Source organism: Lepisosteus platostomus, chromosome 22, assembly GCF_059453375.1.
Source record: "Lepisosteus platostomus isolate fLepPlt1 chromosome 22, fLepPlt1.hap1, whole genome shotgun sequence".
NCBI classification, from domain to species: Eukaryota; Metazoa; Chordata; class Actinopteri; order Semionotiformes; family Lepisosteidae; genus Lepisosteus; species Lepisosteus platostomus.
Window position 1 is genome coordinate 11,239,235 of NC_142632.1, and position 16,547 is coordinate 11,255,781.

Here is a 16,547-nt window from a genome sequence, read left to right on the forward strand (position 1 = left end):
ATCTGCAGATGTGCAATACAGCAGGAGAGAAATGATGGGGTCTGTGGAATGTCTGAGAGCACCCCAAAAAATTCCCATGTACTAAGAAAGATTTCTTCAAGATAAAGGCTGCTGATTTATAGATTTTCTTTGTGTCTTGTTGCTACACAATGTTCCTAAGTTCAGTGAACATCCCAGACGAACAACACCTGGTCACGATTCGTGTCAACTTGTTCTGTTTTACCTAGGCTTTACATAGGTTAGCTAACTATGTAAAGCAGCTAAGCAGCTGAAGAAACTGAACTGCAGTTGCCCATCAGCTCTCCATGCATAATTTGCTGTAAAAATGAAATGCACTTTTTTCAGCTTGGTCAAATCCTGAAAATAAGGCTCTCATCTCAATGGACCATTTGCTGCATGTGGGTAAAATAAATAAATGGCCAATTGAAAATCTGCATCACTGTGGGAGATGGAGACTGATTCGCAGTGTACCACAGCACAAAGCCTGACTGTACTTGTAACAATTAACATAGTCGTACGCTCTCCAAAGCCACAATTATTGTTTGTTTCCATGGTGAACTAATTCTATTTAGCTGCAGTAATCTGTGCGGAATGCTGATAAACAGTGCTGAACTTACACTATGGACATAAGCTCAGGGATTAATGCTGCTGGTGAACTTTCACCACCACCTCTCCCAGGGTTAAAGGTCAATTTGCAAAGCTCCTGGGTTCACGGGGCAGGAAGATCTGGGAGAAAGCAAACGTGCAGTGAAAGCCGCAAACGCACATCTGTCTCACAGCGGGGTGCACAGCTGCCAGGGACGGCCATCGATTCTGAACGCTCATCTTGAATTCTCGCTGCTCTAGAACATAAAAGCAACTATGCTGCACGGCTGTTGCACACGGCTGAAGGTTTTGTCATGCAAGCATGATGTCAGTTGCTTCTCAGCGTGCTGTAGGAATGGCCGGGTGAAAACAACCCACGCGAGAAAGAGACTGCAGGGACTGCTCGGGGGCGGTGCAAACGCTGTATTATCCCCGAGACGTCACTCTGAGAGACCGGACAATGTAACCTCCTCTCGCTAGAACTGTGCTGCACAGCCCCTTGAGGTTTAAGTGGACTTGTTTCGCTCCCAAGATATCCTGGCAGTGCGAAGAAGCCTCATTTGTAGCTCTCGTGAGCGGAAAGTCACATTACAAAAATGAAAATGTGGCAGGGAAGGGGGGTGGGGTTTTGTACGTGTTAAAGCACAACTGGGAGAATCATTTTCCTTTCCATTCGAATGTGAACGAACTGCAGGTGTAGCTGACTGGGAAGCTGTGCGATCAGAGCTATACACCCCTTGCTGTAACAGCACAGACTATACACACGGCACACCCCCATCGGAAATGGAACACCTCATCCCGTCCCTGTTCAATGCCACCTGAGCTTTGCACTGGTCACCACCCACCTGGGAGGGCAGCCAACAGTGACGTAGTCTTCAAACCAGCCTACTGGTTCTTCAAATCAGACACATGCTGGGCACAATGACTGGGGCGTGCCACAAGCGCCCCCATCAATGGGAATGGAAGATGCATGCATTGCACCCATCTGTACTCTTTATCCACCTCCAATATTAAAAGATCTAGGAAATTGGGTGAAACACAGGAAGGAAAATCCCAAGTTCAAGAGGTCTGAATGGAAACCGGTGAGGACAACCAGGCAATGAGGGGGAGGGAGGGAAGGCTGGGAAGGTGGGGGTGAGGGGCAGAGGTTCCCCATCTGTCTCCTGGCCCCGGCTGTCCTTCCCCGGCCCCCCTTCTCTCTAATCGGATGAACAGTGGAAAGCACAAGCTGCTTACCTGCAGCCTTCAGCTTACATGGATTTCCTGGCTCTGCTCTCAGAGGAGGCCAGAGACTCACAGGGGTTAAAAGTTACAGAGGCAAGCAGAGAAAGCCGCCTGGATTACCCCGATCACCGGGCCTGGAGACGGGCGAGCCGGCCCCGGTGAGGCCTGGCACAGATCCGGGGTCATCACCGCTGACCGGGGGGGTCACTTCAGGCTCGATAAGACACAGAAACGTTCGTTTTCAACAGAAAGAGAGAAGGACAAGGGGACTGAAAAGGCAGAACAGACTGACCAAAACAGAAAGCTCCTGTCACAAAGCAGAGGTTTTTTTAGCTATCCTTAAACCAAAGCAAAGACAATGCAAAGTGTCCTGGTGCTCAGCCGGCAAAAGAATTGAAAGGCATTAAGCTTAGATAACCTGAATTCTCAAACACAGGTTCAACTTACTTCTTCAGTCTAGAAAAGACGTGATCCCTAAGAGCTATACTGTAGGTAGGTTCAACCCCTGGGGACCTGTTCACACTCAGTAGTGAAAGTAGAAAATGGAGGCATGATCGGAGACTTCATTTAGGACACAGATTTGGAGACAATTCTTTACTTCTTTTCTTAAAGTACTCTGGGTCAGGCTTCCCAGCCAGCTGGTTGGAGCCCAAACTGGGCACTTTTAAGAAGACGAATGATGAAAATCTGGATTCTCTCAGCTACTTAACTACCAAATGAGCAATATGGGCAGAAAGGCCCCCTCTTCTTAGCAGGCTTTTGTTATGTTCTTATATGCTGTCAGCAACCATATTCTTCTATCCACAGTTCAAGATATTTAGATTAAATTCCTCACGCTTATATAGCGCTTTTCTGGACACTCAAAGCACTTTATAAGTAATGGGGACTCCCCTCCATCACCAATGTGTAGCCCCCACTTTCCCATCATCTTCAGTGCATCTTCATATACAAAGGGACAGCCTGTTCACTGCCTCATCCATTCTCAACTTAGCAGAAGTGACTTTGAGAAATAGAAGAGCAGCAATTCTAACCGAATGGGTTTCAGGTCAGAGGTTTCTTTTCCCTCTGTTTAATACCAATGGGTTTTTATTTCTCTGTGCCATAAAATGTTGGAGAGAGTGCCGCTGACCCCAGAGTAAATATCTGTGGGCTCCATAATAGGCTGAAGGATAAGGCAGCCTGTCATTAAGAGGTAAAACCATCGGTCAGAGAGAGACAGGAGATAAATTCAGTCTATTTAGGTTTTGCCCTTCAACTACACTGAAACTTCTGGTAAGAGGCTAGGAAAACCCCTGGCAACACGAGAAGCCATAAAGGAGCTCTCGCAGAGTGTCAAACGCAGCGCGCCGTCCCGCGGACGTCCCGCTCTGAAAACAGGAGACGGGAAGATTCCCCGAAAGGCCTGTGAGACGAGTCTGAGCGGGACGCGTGAGGCCTCGAGTAAACCGTTCACGACTGTAACGTCACCGTGGGGTCACCACCAGCCCAAAAAAAAAGTGATAACGAAAACGAAATAACAGGAAAAAACACTCGAATCAAATCATCCGGGGCAGCGCAGTATCCAGATGCTGGGAAACCAGGCTTGTCAACATCAGGCATCCAGTCAAACAGCAGCACTACCTCCTGGATAGCAGGCAAAATCTTTCAGCTCCATTACCTCTTTGCGGCTAATACTGCTCCACGACTCAGTGAAAGGCTTGTTGCAGAGAGAGGTCCTGCACCGCAGCGGGTTTTAAGCCTGTCTAGATGCAGAAAAAAGAAAAGCCGAGACCATACCCCCACTGGAGGTTTCACTAGGAGTGACAGGAATTAAGCGTGTTGAAAGGATTATGGAGGGTTTTAGTTGAAAACCTGGCTTCACCCGCCTGGCTGAGGGCTGACCTCCTGGCCCGAGGATGAGGAGCCCGGGACCCCCTTGCAGAGTGAGGAGTGAGCAAGGGGCAACTGCAAAGGTGGAGATGGTGTGGAGGAGGGATACAAAAAGACAAATATGAGGGAGAGAAGGGGATAACGTGTAATGCTTGTAATGTTTTAGCTGAGGAAATGACATCAGGAGTCTGAGGCTGACTGAATCTGGCTGTTTTCTTTCCTCCTGAAAGTTTACTAGATGCTACATTTAATTGTGCTTTTCTTCACACAGAATGTAAATTCTTCAAGACAAGATTCAGCCTAATGTCGATGTCAATGCAGCGTCGATATTATAGGAAGCCCTTTACAGTAGAGTACATCACAGGTGGCTGTCACGCTGTCCAGCAAGTTCAGGACTTACAATAAGCTGTAAGTAAAGGTCACCTCTGACTCAAGAGCTCAGGAAGCCCTCCACCTTGATTCATTCCCACTCAAGATTACGAGAGCAAGTTCGAAGGCAAACTACAGCTTGCAAGGCTGTGAGTAAAGATCACCTCTGGCTCACCTCAGGAAGCCCTCCACCTTGACCTGATTTTGTGCTGTGGCCTATCAGACGTTTCCGTCAATACCCAGCCTGCTCAGACACATGCGCATACCTACAAGCAGAGCCACAGCCCCTGCGCACGGAATGGCAAACACGTGCCCTGCTTTCAAGAATGCAGAGATTGCAATCCAAGCAGGAGACCTGTATTAGGTGAATGACGCACACTTCTGCTGGGCGTATCCCAATGATAAGCACAGAGAAAGCAAGCCTGACGAGTTCTCAACAGCTTCCTGTTCCTGCCAGGTACAGTATGGATCTCACCGTGAACCTCACATCAGCACAACAGAACGCTCCTCATTACTCAACCGTGCTGAATTTGCCTGTCCTGACTACCTTGTGAGCAAGACCAAACACGCTTTGAAGGCAGCTCAGTCTCTTACGGGTCAAGACTTACACAAAAATTCCTGAACTGGCACGTTCACCTCTGGGGGGTGAAGTATGATAACCTTGAGCTAGCAGGCAACCCGAATTCGAACAGAGAAAGGTAGAGGACAAAGGAGAAGACTGGAATAAAAAAAAACCTTTTTTTCAGATTCCAAGAGGTGTGACAATCAGGCAACCAGTTTCATTTTGGGGGGGCGTCAGAGATTAACCCTTTGCCCAACAGAGCAGTCAGGTCAGGTGATGGGAGGCTCGTTTGACAAAGACTACTGCAATATTGCAGGGGGAAGTGTTTAATTCTGCACTCGCAATTTTTATTGTAGGAGGTTCCACAATGCATCCAGGACCGACTCCTAGGTCTGGTGGCTTAAGCACTGAAGGCCTCTTTAGAAACATAATCCCTTTAATGAAATGTAATTCTGCAAAGAAAAAATGATGAAAATGCTGAAGCTCCGCAACACAAGGGGGAATGAGAGCTGGTATTTGAGCTGGGCAGGGCTACAGGAGGCCAGATGTGACACAACGACCTCCACGCCTGAAAGGGTGCAGGCAGGGAAAAGCGCTACACTACAGCGCTTGCAGGCTGCAGAAACCCAGTACAAATCAGCTGTACTGACCCTGCCTCTGCTGATCTCTTCTGTCATACACAGAGCCAGGGAGGGAGGGGAAGAAAAGGGACAGATCGCTGCTGTTAAAGGCAGGGACGAGGAGCCACAGCAGCAGCTTTCAGCCTGTGAGCTTAAAAAAGAAAGGGTCTTCCAAGAACACCCTGCTCTCTGGTCATGAGTTGTACAGAGGATGCCCTTAAACAAAGGGACAGCACGTAGAAGTAAACAGGAAATAACTCGGAGACCAGGAACGATATTTACAGGCATCAGGAAATCCACAAAACATTCCTTTTAAACAGATATCTTCATATGAGCAGCAAAAAAAATATCTTGAATTACCCTCCTGCTCAGAGTCCAACACTAGATCATTGACCGGCAAGACAGAACAGCTTTTCATGAGGTAGTCCTACAGAGACAAAACCACAGAACAGAGCAAGAATCACAAGCACCAACAGGGAAAGAGGAACAGATTAATCTCTGTACAGCATGCAAATTCAGATTCTGTGTCAGCCAACAGACTGCTAAAATTAAAGGTACTGCATTGGTCTTGAGGAAATAGAACACAAGGCAATTTATTCCCACTTCTAATGTCACAGCACTAATGCAAAACCAAAAATCAATCCCAGGACAGTTTAGCCTTCTCTAATTGCTTTTAAAACAAATCATATTAATTATATTTTTATGTGCTTAACATTGACAGGAGGGCTATAAAACTCGATGGTGATTGCACAGCAGTATTTGCCCTGTCGTCTAGACCTCTACAGAACATTCTGAGCTAGGCTGCCTGGTAGGGCACTGTCAGCAGGTCAGCCGAGTCCTGCACACTGACCAGAAAACACTAGGCTGGTCCCTTAGGCAGCTGTACAATCTCCACTTCCATTTCTGTACAGCTTGCAAATTCAGGACCCATCTCGCACAAATCACTTCGCGAACTAAATGTAATCTCTTACCTGTTTGTCTTTTTTTAAACTGGAACGTTTAATTATGCTAATTTCATTTAAAAGTACTTCATGTATAGATGGGCCTTCAAGATACAAAATGACCAAATATTTTGGTTCTTGTAAACATTCGAAATGATGTACAAACATTAGGACAGCACATAAAACACCTCTTCGGTCCGCCCTGGCTCCATGATTCAGATGCCTGATTTCTTTGAATGTAATGCCCATGTTCTAGGCCCCGGAACAAGCTGGAATAAAGGGGCCTGCTAGGACTCCACTGTATCTGCAGACCTGAGGGAAGCCCCAACACAAACTCACACAGCCTACCACAGAAAACATGCACGTGATGCCACGCTTTCAGTCCTTTCACTGGGCTTGACTGCAGCAGCTTATGAAGTAAGAGCCGTGACATACTACAGTACAGGCAATAGAGAGGCGCAAATCCAGCTTGTTTTGTGGTTAGTAGCTAACTGCTCTAAGGATCTCACCCAAGTACACCAGGGTAAGAGCTTCAACAATATGTCACATGTTCCGGCAGCCTGTGCCTGACTCCCACGGACCTATGTGTAAGGAAAGCACATCCTGTTCTCAGTTTTTAATGCATTTCCCTTTGGTTTCCATTTGTGACCTCTGGTTCTGCATTTCACTTCTGAAACCTGCATGGCCAGTCAGGTCAGTGACAGTGGTGTAAATGTTGTGTTTGTTCAGGCTTATGGGTTTTGTTCTCACTGTAGAAAGGTTGCAGGTCTTTTTTTTTTTTTAAAAGGCCAATGACCACATTTCTGAACAATGAATGAACGGGCTACAGTAAATTCAACCCCTGCAGTGCACAGGAATGGAAGGTGTGCTATTTTACCAGGTCTCCTGTGGAGCCTTAGATGGGGCAGGGTCTGAGGTTAGGGTTAGGTTTAGAGGTAGGGTCATGGTTAGGGTTAGGGTTAACTCATAAGACATCCACACGTCTTCACCTCAGCTCAACCCAGCCCATAGTTCACAGTTGCTGCTGATTGGTTTGAATAAAATGTCAATAATTTGAAGTGGATGTCAACATGTTTTGTTTTCTTAAAACAGCACGGGATGAACTGCAGGGAATTTGGATAGCTCCTGTGATGTGTACTGTCTTACAGCCATCTCCTCAATTATTGAGCTGGTATGCAGCAAATGCCTTTAAATAATTAAGAGCCTAGATTAACCAGTTCCAGAATAGAATTGAGAAGAAGGGCTCTGTATCACATAGAACTGGGCCTACTGTGACTAAAAGGAACCAGCCAAGAAACGGTTACAAAAGTAAAGATTTGATCCCTAACACAGGAGTGAGACCACATGACTAGGAGATGGATAAGGAAAAAAAAGTCTTGTAAACATTTTGTCTCAGCATACCAGAAGAGAACCTCAACACCCCTGTGTATCTCACCAAAAACAACGTCGCCTTTGCACTGATCTTAGAGGGAAGAAAAATAATCTTAAAAAACACGTACGAAAGAATAATCTTATCACTGTGAATTCTTCACCTATCTTGAGAGCACCACACCTGTCTTTGCCAAAGACAATCCTGCATTAATTGGTTCCTGTTCACACCTGCAGTTTGCTGAACGCAGAGAGGAGGGATCATTATCGCTCAGAGCAGGGCAGACATCTGTGTGCAGACAGGGAGTTCTGACAAGTGTAAAAGGTAAATGGTTTTACTAAAGGCAGCGAATGCTGCGTCAGACTGACTAGCACATTCTTGAGCAAGCATGCAGGACTGTAGTTCATCCGGGGGCGTAAAGATTATACCGACGTGTTCATCCCTGCCAGCACTCCTCCAGCAAGGAGGTTCGGACATAAAACAAGCAGTCTTCACCGAAGTCAGAATCTTAGCACTTCTGGCTCCAAAACGTACAAACCGCTAAAACTAAATCAAGAAAATCAAATTAACGACAGATGCTTGCATCTAAGAGAATGACGTGGGTCCACTGATTACTAAGAATCTGAAATATGTCTCGGAGAAACCTCAGAGGGCACAGAGGATGCATTTTCCTGTTGCTGTTGTGCAAGCACTCGTACATTCCACTTTTCCTCCTCACACAGGGGAAATCAGTGTATGCAAAGCAGACCACAGCCCGCCTCACGTCAAAGAAGATGGAATGAAACGTGTGATTAGACTGTAAGCGAGAATTGCCTGGACACTGAAGACCAACCGGAAAGCCGCATCAATCCAGTTTTTTGTTCACCAAGGATTGTGCATTACATTGTATGGAGATTTTAGATTGTGTTGCTCAACCCAAGAAATTATTGCGTTTTCAATTTTTTCTTTTGCAAGAAAGGATGTGAAGGTATGTTACCCTTCTGTATGACCTCAAGTGCACCTTTGAAACGTACCTAACATTTTCTTTGTTGTTGTTATGCAAGGTATAGCCGACTGATGTCTGTGTTCACGGTACTCATCAGCCCTGTTACTCACAGAGAACATATAATCATGAGGGTGTTTGTGAGAAGGACCTTGCCCAGTGTTTTGTAACAAAGTCTGCGTTTACCAACCACAACCAGCTCAATTAACTCAAAGTACTGTGAGCAAACAGACCAGCTCATGCTGCTCTCGGGCCAAACTTCAGGAACCCGGACAAACATCCTGATTATTGTTCGGATTTCCCCACTGTGACGAGTCAACAGTTTTAAGAGTGCTCCTTTTCGCAATTAGAAAACCAGTTCCTGACTGATGGATTCCATATCCAAAATATCGAAACCTGAACAGGACAAACAGTGACTGTAATCAGGCCTGAGGAAAGTATATTATTTTGGACCTTCCTTCAGCAGAAAGTATTGCCAGAGGACAGCATGGGCTCCTGGAGGTTTAACAGCCTGCAAAACAATATTACTGGGGGGGGTTGTGTATTATGTATGAAACGACAGAAGCTCAGCAAAGCAGCTTTAAATCAAGGGACCACAAGCGACTCTCCGTTTTAAGCAAAAGTTAAAGGCTACACTATTTTCAATACCCATCTGCGAGAGCTAGGAATAACTGCATTGTGCACGCCCCTAAACAAGATGAATAAAACATGGGCATTTTGTTTTCCTTTATGATAATTAAATTACATGGTATCTGAGCACAAACACTGGTACAGATTATGATAACGCCCTCACTACAGATGGAGGGTTAAAAATAAGAGGAGGTAATTGGTCCACTTTGCTTATGTGGTTGACAATAGCTTGGTGAGTTGTCAATATCAGGGTATATGCTTCATAACCTGGTTGGGCAGATTTTTCTACACCCCTGCAACTCTTTGTGTAAATGAGGGCCCCCTGAGTTCACTCCTAAAAGCACACCCCGCTAGTTCCTACCTACGTCTTAAGGTCTTTGTTTCACTCACAGTCCTAAGGCTTTCTTCTGGATTGACTGTATCACTGTCTTACAGGATTTTAAATTCTTGTATGAAGTCTGCTGTGGTCCCCTATGGTGATGACTGAAGAGATAAAGTTCCCTTACCTATCTGCATGAGTCTCATGTTTCCCCTTGGGGAGAAACACATATACTGGTAAACATAGGCTTAGACAGTACACATACAATCTAAGGGTTTATTATGAAGGACAAAATGTGACACAATTTCACTGGTTAACTGTTAACACACTCTAAGCTGGCTTAGTGATTCCTCAATTATAAAGTAGCAAGACTCATCCAACATTCGTGACGCACATCCTTGTGAAGTATACAGTGGGGTCTCCAAAATAAACCTTCTCAGCTTCCTCTCCTGAACACGTTCTCGGCACCCTACAGAGCGGGCATCAGTCTGCCTGCTTACATACCCCAGTCCATGCCAAGAGCTTTCACTGGCAGGTCCCTGGCCGCGCTCGGTTTCAAAAACTTGAATAAATATTCCTTGACAGATATTTGCATTTTTCAGCTCTGAAACAAAATAACACACTCTGCAATTTCCAAAAGCTGGCTTTCAGGACTTTCCATCCCAGAAGCCACAGAGCGAGTCTCTCACGTTTTAGCGGTGCAGGGAGTTCTGAGCTGTGCTATCATCAAAGCCGATACCAGCACGCCCTCAACGCTGCCAATTCGGCAGTCAGCGCACTGCCCGCACGTCTGTATCTCCAGCCCACACTACAGGGCAGGGAAGTCTCCTGGAACGGAGCAGTAAAACTGCAGACACCCACGGCACACTGGAATCTGATTCACTCAGCTTTACAGAGAAATTCCTGAAGATATTCTGAACTACGGTGCTTTGTCCAATGATACAATGACTGGCCCTCAGCCTACACAGGCTGAGCCACCATGTGCCACCAAGTCTAAACACATCAGCAACCCAATTCATGCTTCAAACCCACAGACGCAGAAATATCACAAGACACCAAACTTGTTTCGTCTAATTCCATGTCGTTCCATTTCCCCAAGCCATTTTTTCTTGCTAGCCTTAGAAAAGTGCTCTGGAAATAGAAATGGTACGGTATTTGTGACTAGGAAATGAATACAAGTTCAGTACTAGAATATGTGGGGTCAGTATAATAATACAAATGGGCGCAGAGTGAACATGAGCAGAAAAGGGGTGTTTAACCTGCTCCGGACAGTCAGGGCCTATGTCCAGTCAGAACATGAGTCCACTGTGAGCAGGAACAAGAAGGGCAGCAGTAGGACCACACAGAATTTCTCATGGCACTGAAAGAGAAGCCTTTTCTTAATGGGGAAGTTTTAATTTCCTAAGAAGCACAGAATCACTGGGGAATTGTGTTTTCTGTTGTTTTCCTTACAAATTCTCTTTTTTTCCCCCCCAGTTTCCGGATAAATCTCACTTCCACAGACCAAGGAGTCTGGACAGCTGCAGTCAGTTTACCACCTAAAGCCCTTGTTCATACACAATGCTCCAAAATTTCAGTCTTTAAGGACTCTGCATTACAGCTTCACTGTTTTCAATAATATAAACCACTTTGTTTTCTTGTTCCCCTACTAATGTTTCACCAATCCTTGGAATAAAGCTTATTTTCTTTTACTTCTCAAGTTCCCAAAATCCTAGTGATGTATGCGCTGTGTAATTTTGAACAGATGATGTTCCTGTCATCTTTCCAGTATCACTTATGCCCAGTGTTATGATTTTGGAAAACTGATTCTGGGTGTGTAGCAATGTGTTGTGTCAGTGAATCACTGTATGTTGCTGTGTGGCTTAATATCCCCATCTACCCTCAACTGACCTGACATCAATCATGACCCTTCCAGAAAAGGATTACAGTGAAAGTAGAGCCAAACTAAAGTACAAAGTAATGTAAAAGCAAAGTAGAAGCAAGATAAAGTATAAAGATGGAAATATATGAGAAAACAAAATATGGGAAACTACAGCAGAGGTTAGGAATAATGAAAGAAACAATGGAAAGCTAAAAAAAATGGAATTGGAGTTTCCTTTGATAAATTCATTAGAGATGGGTTAGAGACAACAGTATCAGTAGATTCAACTAACAGCAAAGTAGCAACAGTGCATCCTGTGGCATACCTGTGACGCTCACACCTATGGCTACAGGTATGTCAGGTAGGAATACATATTACAGATATTCACGGTTGTAGGGTGGAATAATATAAATGCTTCACTCACAACAGACCACGTTTTGGTCACTGTGCATTACAATGAATCCTCTGTCCACACTGGGGGTGTAGATCTGACAACCTGTACTCCTTGAAATTCATCCTGGAGCCAAAGAGTGGCATCACTCATGACAGCAACACAGAGCAGCATTTGCCCAGCCTGTGTCTGCTGAGCAGGGTGGCACCTTATCATCTCACAGGTACCCAAATCTGAGGGAGGGACTTCAATCCAGCAGCGACAGGGGTCTGCCTGATATCCACAGTCGAAGAGTGAAACCAAACAGCTCTGACTGCACATAACACTGGGGAATCAGCAGGAACAGGCAGTTCAGGTTTTCTTTTAAAGTTTAAAGGGCAGGACTAAACAAAAAGTGAAACCCGGAAGGTTGAGGTTAAATGCTTCTCTAGCGGTGTAAAAAACAGTCAGAGCAGGGCTGATTTCACATTTCTGTATTAAACAGTTATGACATCCTTTTCCATTGTACCCAGATAGGAATTTACTACAGCATGCCTTTGTCTGTTTTTTTTTTTAGGAAACACACATCAGGGCACAACACCTCGAATTAGCAGCTTCATTTCATTTAGTTTTGTAAATTGTACAATTCTCAGTTTGTAATCCAAGAAGGCTGGATTCATAATAAATCCGAGCATCTGGAGAATGCAATGTCGAAGCAATGTGGACCCGTTCCCCTGGCCAGGCCCTGTCATCCCAGGCTGTCCAGACTTAACCCTGCTGCTCTCTCAGAGCGCCATTCTGCATGTGGGAAGAATTACTGTACCTTAAGCTTTAAGCTCCCTGACATCTGGCATTAAAAGATACTTTTCTACGGAGTAAAAGGAATGGCACCTAACTACTGGGATTCAGCCAGACCTCATGAGTGTGCAAGTACCGACGGAAAGTTGGCCAGTTCCACGATTTCCGAGCTTGCTTCCCCCCCAATGTGGCAAGGCTTTCTGTACAGCCCTGGTCCGACGGATTCATTTCTCTCCGGAGAGCGCGATCGTAGCTCTCGCTCTCTTTCGCTGCCCAGACGCAGCCCAGCGCACCAGGCCCGGCTCTGCCTTCTCCAGAGAGGGAGTCAGGAAGCGCGATGTTGGTTCCAAAGCAGATTCCACAAATACCAGAAAGGAACTTAAGGGAGGAAACTTATCACAGCTGGAATCATTCAGACTACTACTGGAATACACAGCTCCACCGCACAGCACCCCCCCCAGAATACACACATACAGAGTGACCCTGCCCTCAGCGGCCGGGACTCGCAGTCTTCATGCCAGGCCTGCCAGCCTCGCCACGCGGTTTCCACTGACTCACCAACAGAAAACCTCCCATTTCGCTAACATCTTCCCCTCCCCACTAGACACAGCTTTCTAGGAGGGGGCCGCCCAACCCCACTGGAGGGGGGAGGGGGTTGTAGGCAGGGAGTTCTCATACTGCGTTTTTCCCCCAATTCATTTCACTGCACTTTTACATGTCGTAGTGTTAAAGTTGGGCCTTTTCTTACAGAGTGCCCGTCCAGAGTTCGCCACTCTGACTTACACACACACACACACTCACACAATGTAATGTATAAATACACAAATAAAGAAATACTGTCCCTTGCTGAATTCATTCCCCTTGGTTTCAGGATTAAGAAGTGCTTTGCAATGCTATTTTTTTTTTCTCTTGCGCGTTTGGCATCTCTTCTCTTATGAAGCAAACTTCTGAGCTTAAACCTGTGAAACCTTGCAGTCTCGGAATGAGAAATAGCCCAGTGATTCACGCATGAAACAGATTAATTGCACCTCTCCCCACTCGTCAGCCCTTACTGAACCAGTTCAGTTAACTCGTCGCTTCTTCTGCAAGAAGAAATGATCAGTGCACCGCAAACAGATCATAACTCAGTCCGAGTTACTACACGTACTCCTGTAGTATCCTGTATCGGATGCAGCTCTCCTTTCACTTCTGCGTCAATCACATGACTGAGTGCCAAAGCTAATCAGACAAAACCGCAGCTCTGACGTTTGGCAGCTACAGCACCAACAGTGCCCTCAGCCCCTCAACACCAGCCCAGTCAATTACTGCTTTCATGTACAGAAGGCAGCACAGCCACCTACCTGGAAGAAACCCGCCGAGCCCACCTGCTGCATCATCAAAGGAGCCAACGGCACCCAACAAAAACTGGTGTCAATCATCCGGCGTCTAGTCCAAGCCTCTGGACTTCCGCGCCAAAACTCAATTGCTTCCTAAAGGCAGCCGCCTGTTCAAAAGCGCTGATTTATTATGACCATTTTATCTACCCCACACGCTTCCTATAACGTTCTTATTCTGAACAATAAAGAAGAAAAAGGAACCGACTGGTCTGAATTCAGGGAAGTCTCACTAACCCCTTCAAATGCTGCTCTCTGTTCCAGAACAATGTAAAAGGAAATCAAATGAGGGCAGTGTGTGTGCCAATTGCTATGCGAAGTGTACGTCTACTTGCAGTGTGCTCCCTTTTTGGCGATGGTGGGTGTTAGGCTTAAAACAAGGACAATGGTGCATATTCATGAAGGCGGGACCCTAGGCCATGAGCGAATCTAGGATTTTTCCTGAAAAGCAGGACAGAAAATATGCAAGACAGCTACTGGAATGAGGAGTCTTCTTAATTTTTCATAGAAATGCTATAGAGCCTCCCTGGGACACAAAACCCCACTGGTTCTATACTGTCAGGGTCCCAAACTACCACCGAGGATATGTGGGTGGTCTTTAAATGTCTCTCCTCAGCCCCAGATATGAGTGTGCCCCTGGAGCAGACTGTGCCTACCCACAGATACTTGCAGGCTGCAGGCTCAGCACAGGGTTCTTTGCATTTCTCTGCTGGGGTGCGATATTGTGTCGCTCATAACGGGAATGGCAATGTTTCTGTGAGGCAGGATCTGCCGTTCCAAGCACAGGAGGGACAAAAGCCCAACTGCCATGCTCACATCGCACACAACAGCGTCATGAGTAAAAGGGGGGGTTTTCTAGGTGCTTATGAGGACAAATCGCACATAGGGAATGAGGTTGTGTGCATTTCAACACCCATCCCTGCCCCAGGGATGCATTTAAAAACGCATTTACAGAATAAGCAAATATATTTAGGAGCAAGCAGAGGTTAATTCCAGGTTAAGTAAAAAGAAGAAGAAGCAAAGCTTTAGGTGTGGATTCTCTCATGGTGTGTGGGGGGGGGAGAAGGGAGAGAGCAAAGGGGGGTAGGGAAGATTAAAATGAGTGTAGAAAAGGAGGCCAGATAAAAGGAGATAGTATATAAATATATATAAACGTGCATCACTCCATTGCTTTTAAAACTGTACTGGCAGTTTATCAGTGAAAGAAAACTGCCTCTCTCTTGAATTCCACATTTTGTTTGTTGTTGTTTTTTGGTTGGTTTTAGACTTTTAACGCCGACTGTTCGAGGGGGAGAAGGAGGTTTTCCGAGCTACGGAAAAATACGTTCAAGTTCAGAGACCAGTAATGCCGAGAACGTTTCAATACAACGTGAGCCAATCAAATCAGGATTACCTCCTCGGCCGGTGCTCGCTCTCTCCCAGAATGAAATAAGGCCTCAGCCAAACCCAACAAAGACAGCGCCAATTTACCACGCAGAGGGGGAAGGGGGTGAAGACGGCAAGATTTTTTAAAAACCAGGGAGCGCCAACAAGGTACCCAGTTAGGTACACGTTAAGGCCTCAATTCATTACCAGAAAGGAGGACAGGTTCAGACTGCCTTTGTGGAGACAGTGCCCTTGAGGACGATACATCTATTTTTGTGTCTTTCTGGGATAGGTGCGCGCAGCAATCCCTTGCTACGGAGACAACCGCTATACGAGTTTTCATAAATATAAGATGTGGTAGTTCCTACCTGTTTTATCATTGAACAAGCAAATTTTCACTCTAACGAGCTGCGCTCACGTAAAGCATTGCTGAGATTCTTCTTCTTCTCACATCTTCTCGGAGGTATTTATTTCTTATTACATTTTAACTTCTTGTGTGCGTTTAGTGCATATCGTAAAGTACGAGACAGTGTTTAATGCTTATGGATTTGCTCATGACTGTTTCAACTGTAAATGAGCAGGTGTGTTACTACTTTCCTGCCTTTAGTTCACAAATCTCCTGAAGTCTTTAGGCACTTTACTCAAATAATTAACTAGCAAAGTTATTGTTTTCATACTTAGGCAGCATTCTGCGTGGTATTAAGGTAAAGATTGTGAGCTTAAGGGAACATTTTTGAGTTCTGGAACCAATCGGGAAAAAATGACACAGGAGGAATGGAAATTTAATTTCCTTTACATGAGTTTTCACCTTACAAGCAGTATTCGAGGAACAAATTAAACTTGTATAACGAGGGATTACTGTACTTGATCAGTCACAAAACACCTCCACTAACAATTTTAATACCCAGAAGTGGCGTGCACTGTTGGTCTTTCCACTGCCTTGGGGATTCACATGTGAAGGTGTAGGCCATGCTCCTGACTTGCTTGGGAAATAAATTCATACTTCACCAAAAAGGTAAAAACTGGAATTGCCTGCCGGTTTCTCGACTGCGATGGATGACTGTGATTGATCATGCAAACAGAATTGAACTGATGCTGATCGTTGGCTCCATCATCCCACGAACACATTAATGACAACGGGTGGCACAGCTTAGGGCCAGAGCGTGTGATGGAAAATCCCAACATCAGCATATAAAGACCGGCAACATTTTTCTAGTGAGTATAATTCATTTTAAGGAAGGAATCACCGCTACCACAAATTTGTCTAGTATTCTGAAGCAATCAAGGTGAAGCAATTTTGTTTAAGGGCG

At 45.5% G+C, this 16,547-nt stretch overlaps 1 protein-coding gene across 13 annotated transcripts in view; it reads right to left on the reverse strand.

Moving 5' to 3' along the window:
- Nucleotides 1–16,547, reverse strand: part of myo18ab (myosin XVIIIA b) — a 120,062-nt gene that overhangs the window by 86,661 nt on the left and 16,854 nt on the right. The window contains exon 1 of one of the 13 annotated variants that reach the window (XM_088616008.1): nt 13,840–13,890. The exons of the other annotated variants lie outside the window; for them this stretch is intronic. Within the exon in view, the coding sequence (XP_088472134.1) occupies nt 13,840–13,875 (36 nt within the window). The 5' untranslated portion in view covers nt 13,876–13,890. Of the gene's footprint in view, nt 1–13,839; nt 13,891–16,547 lie in introns of those variants that run through there. 13 annotated transcript variants of the gene reach the window in all.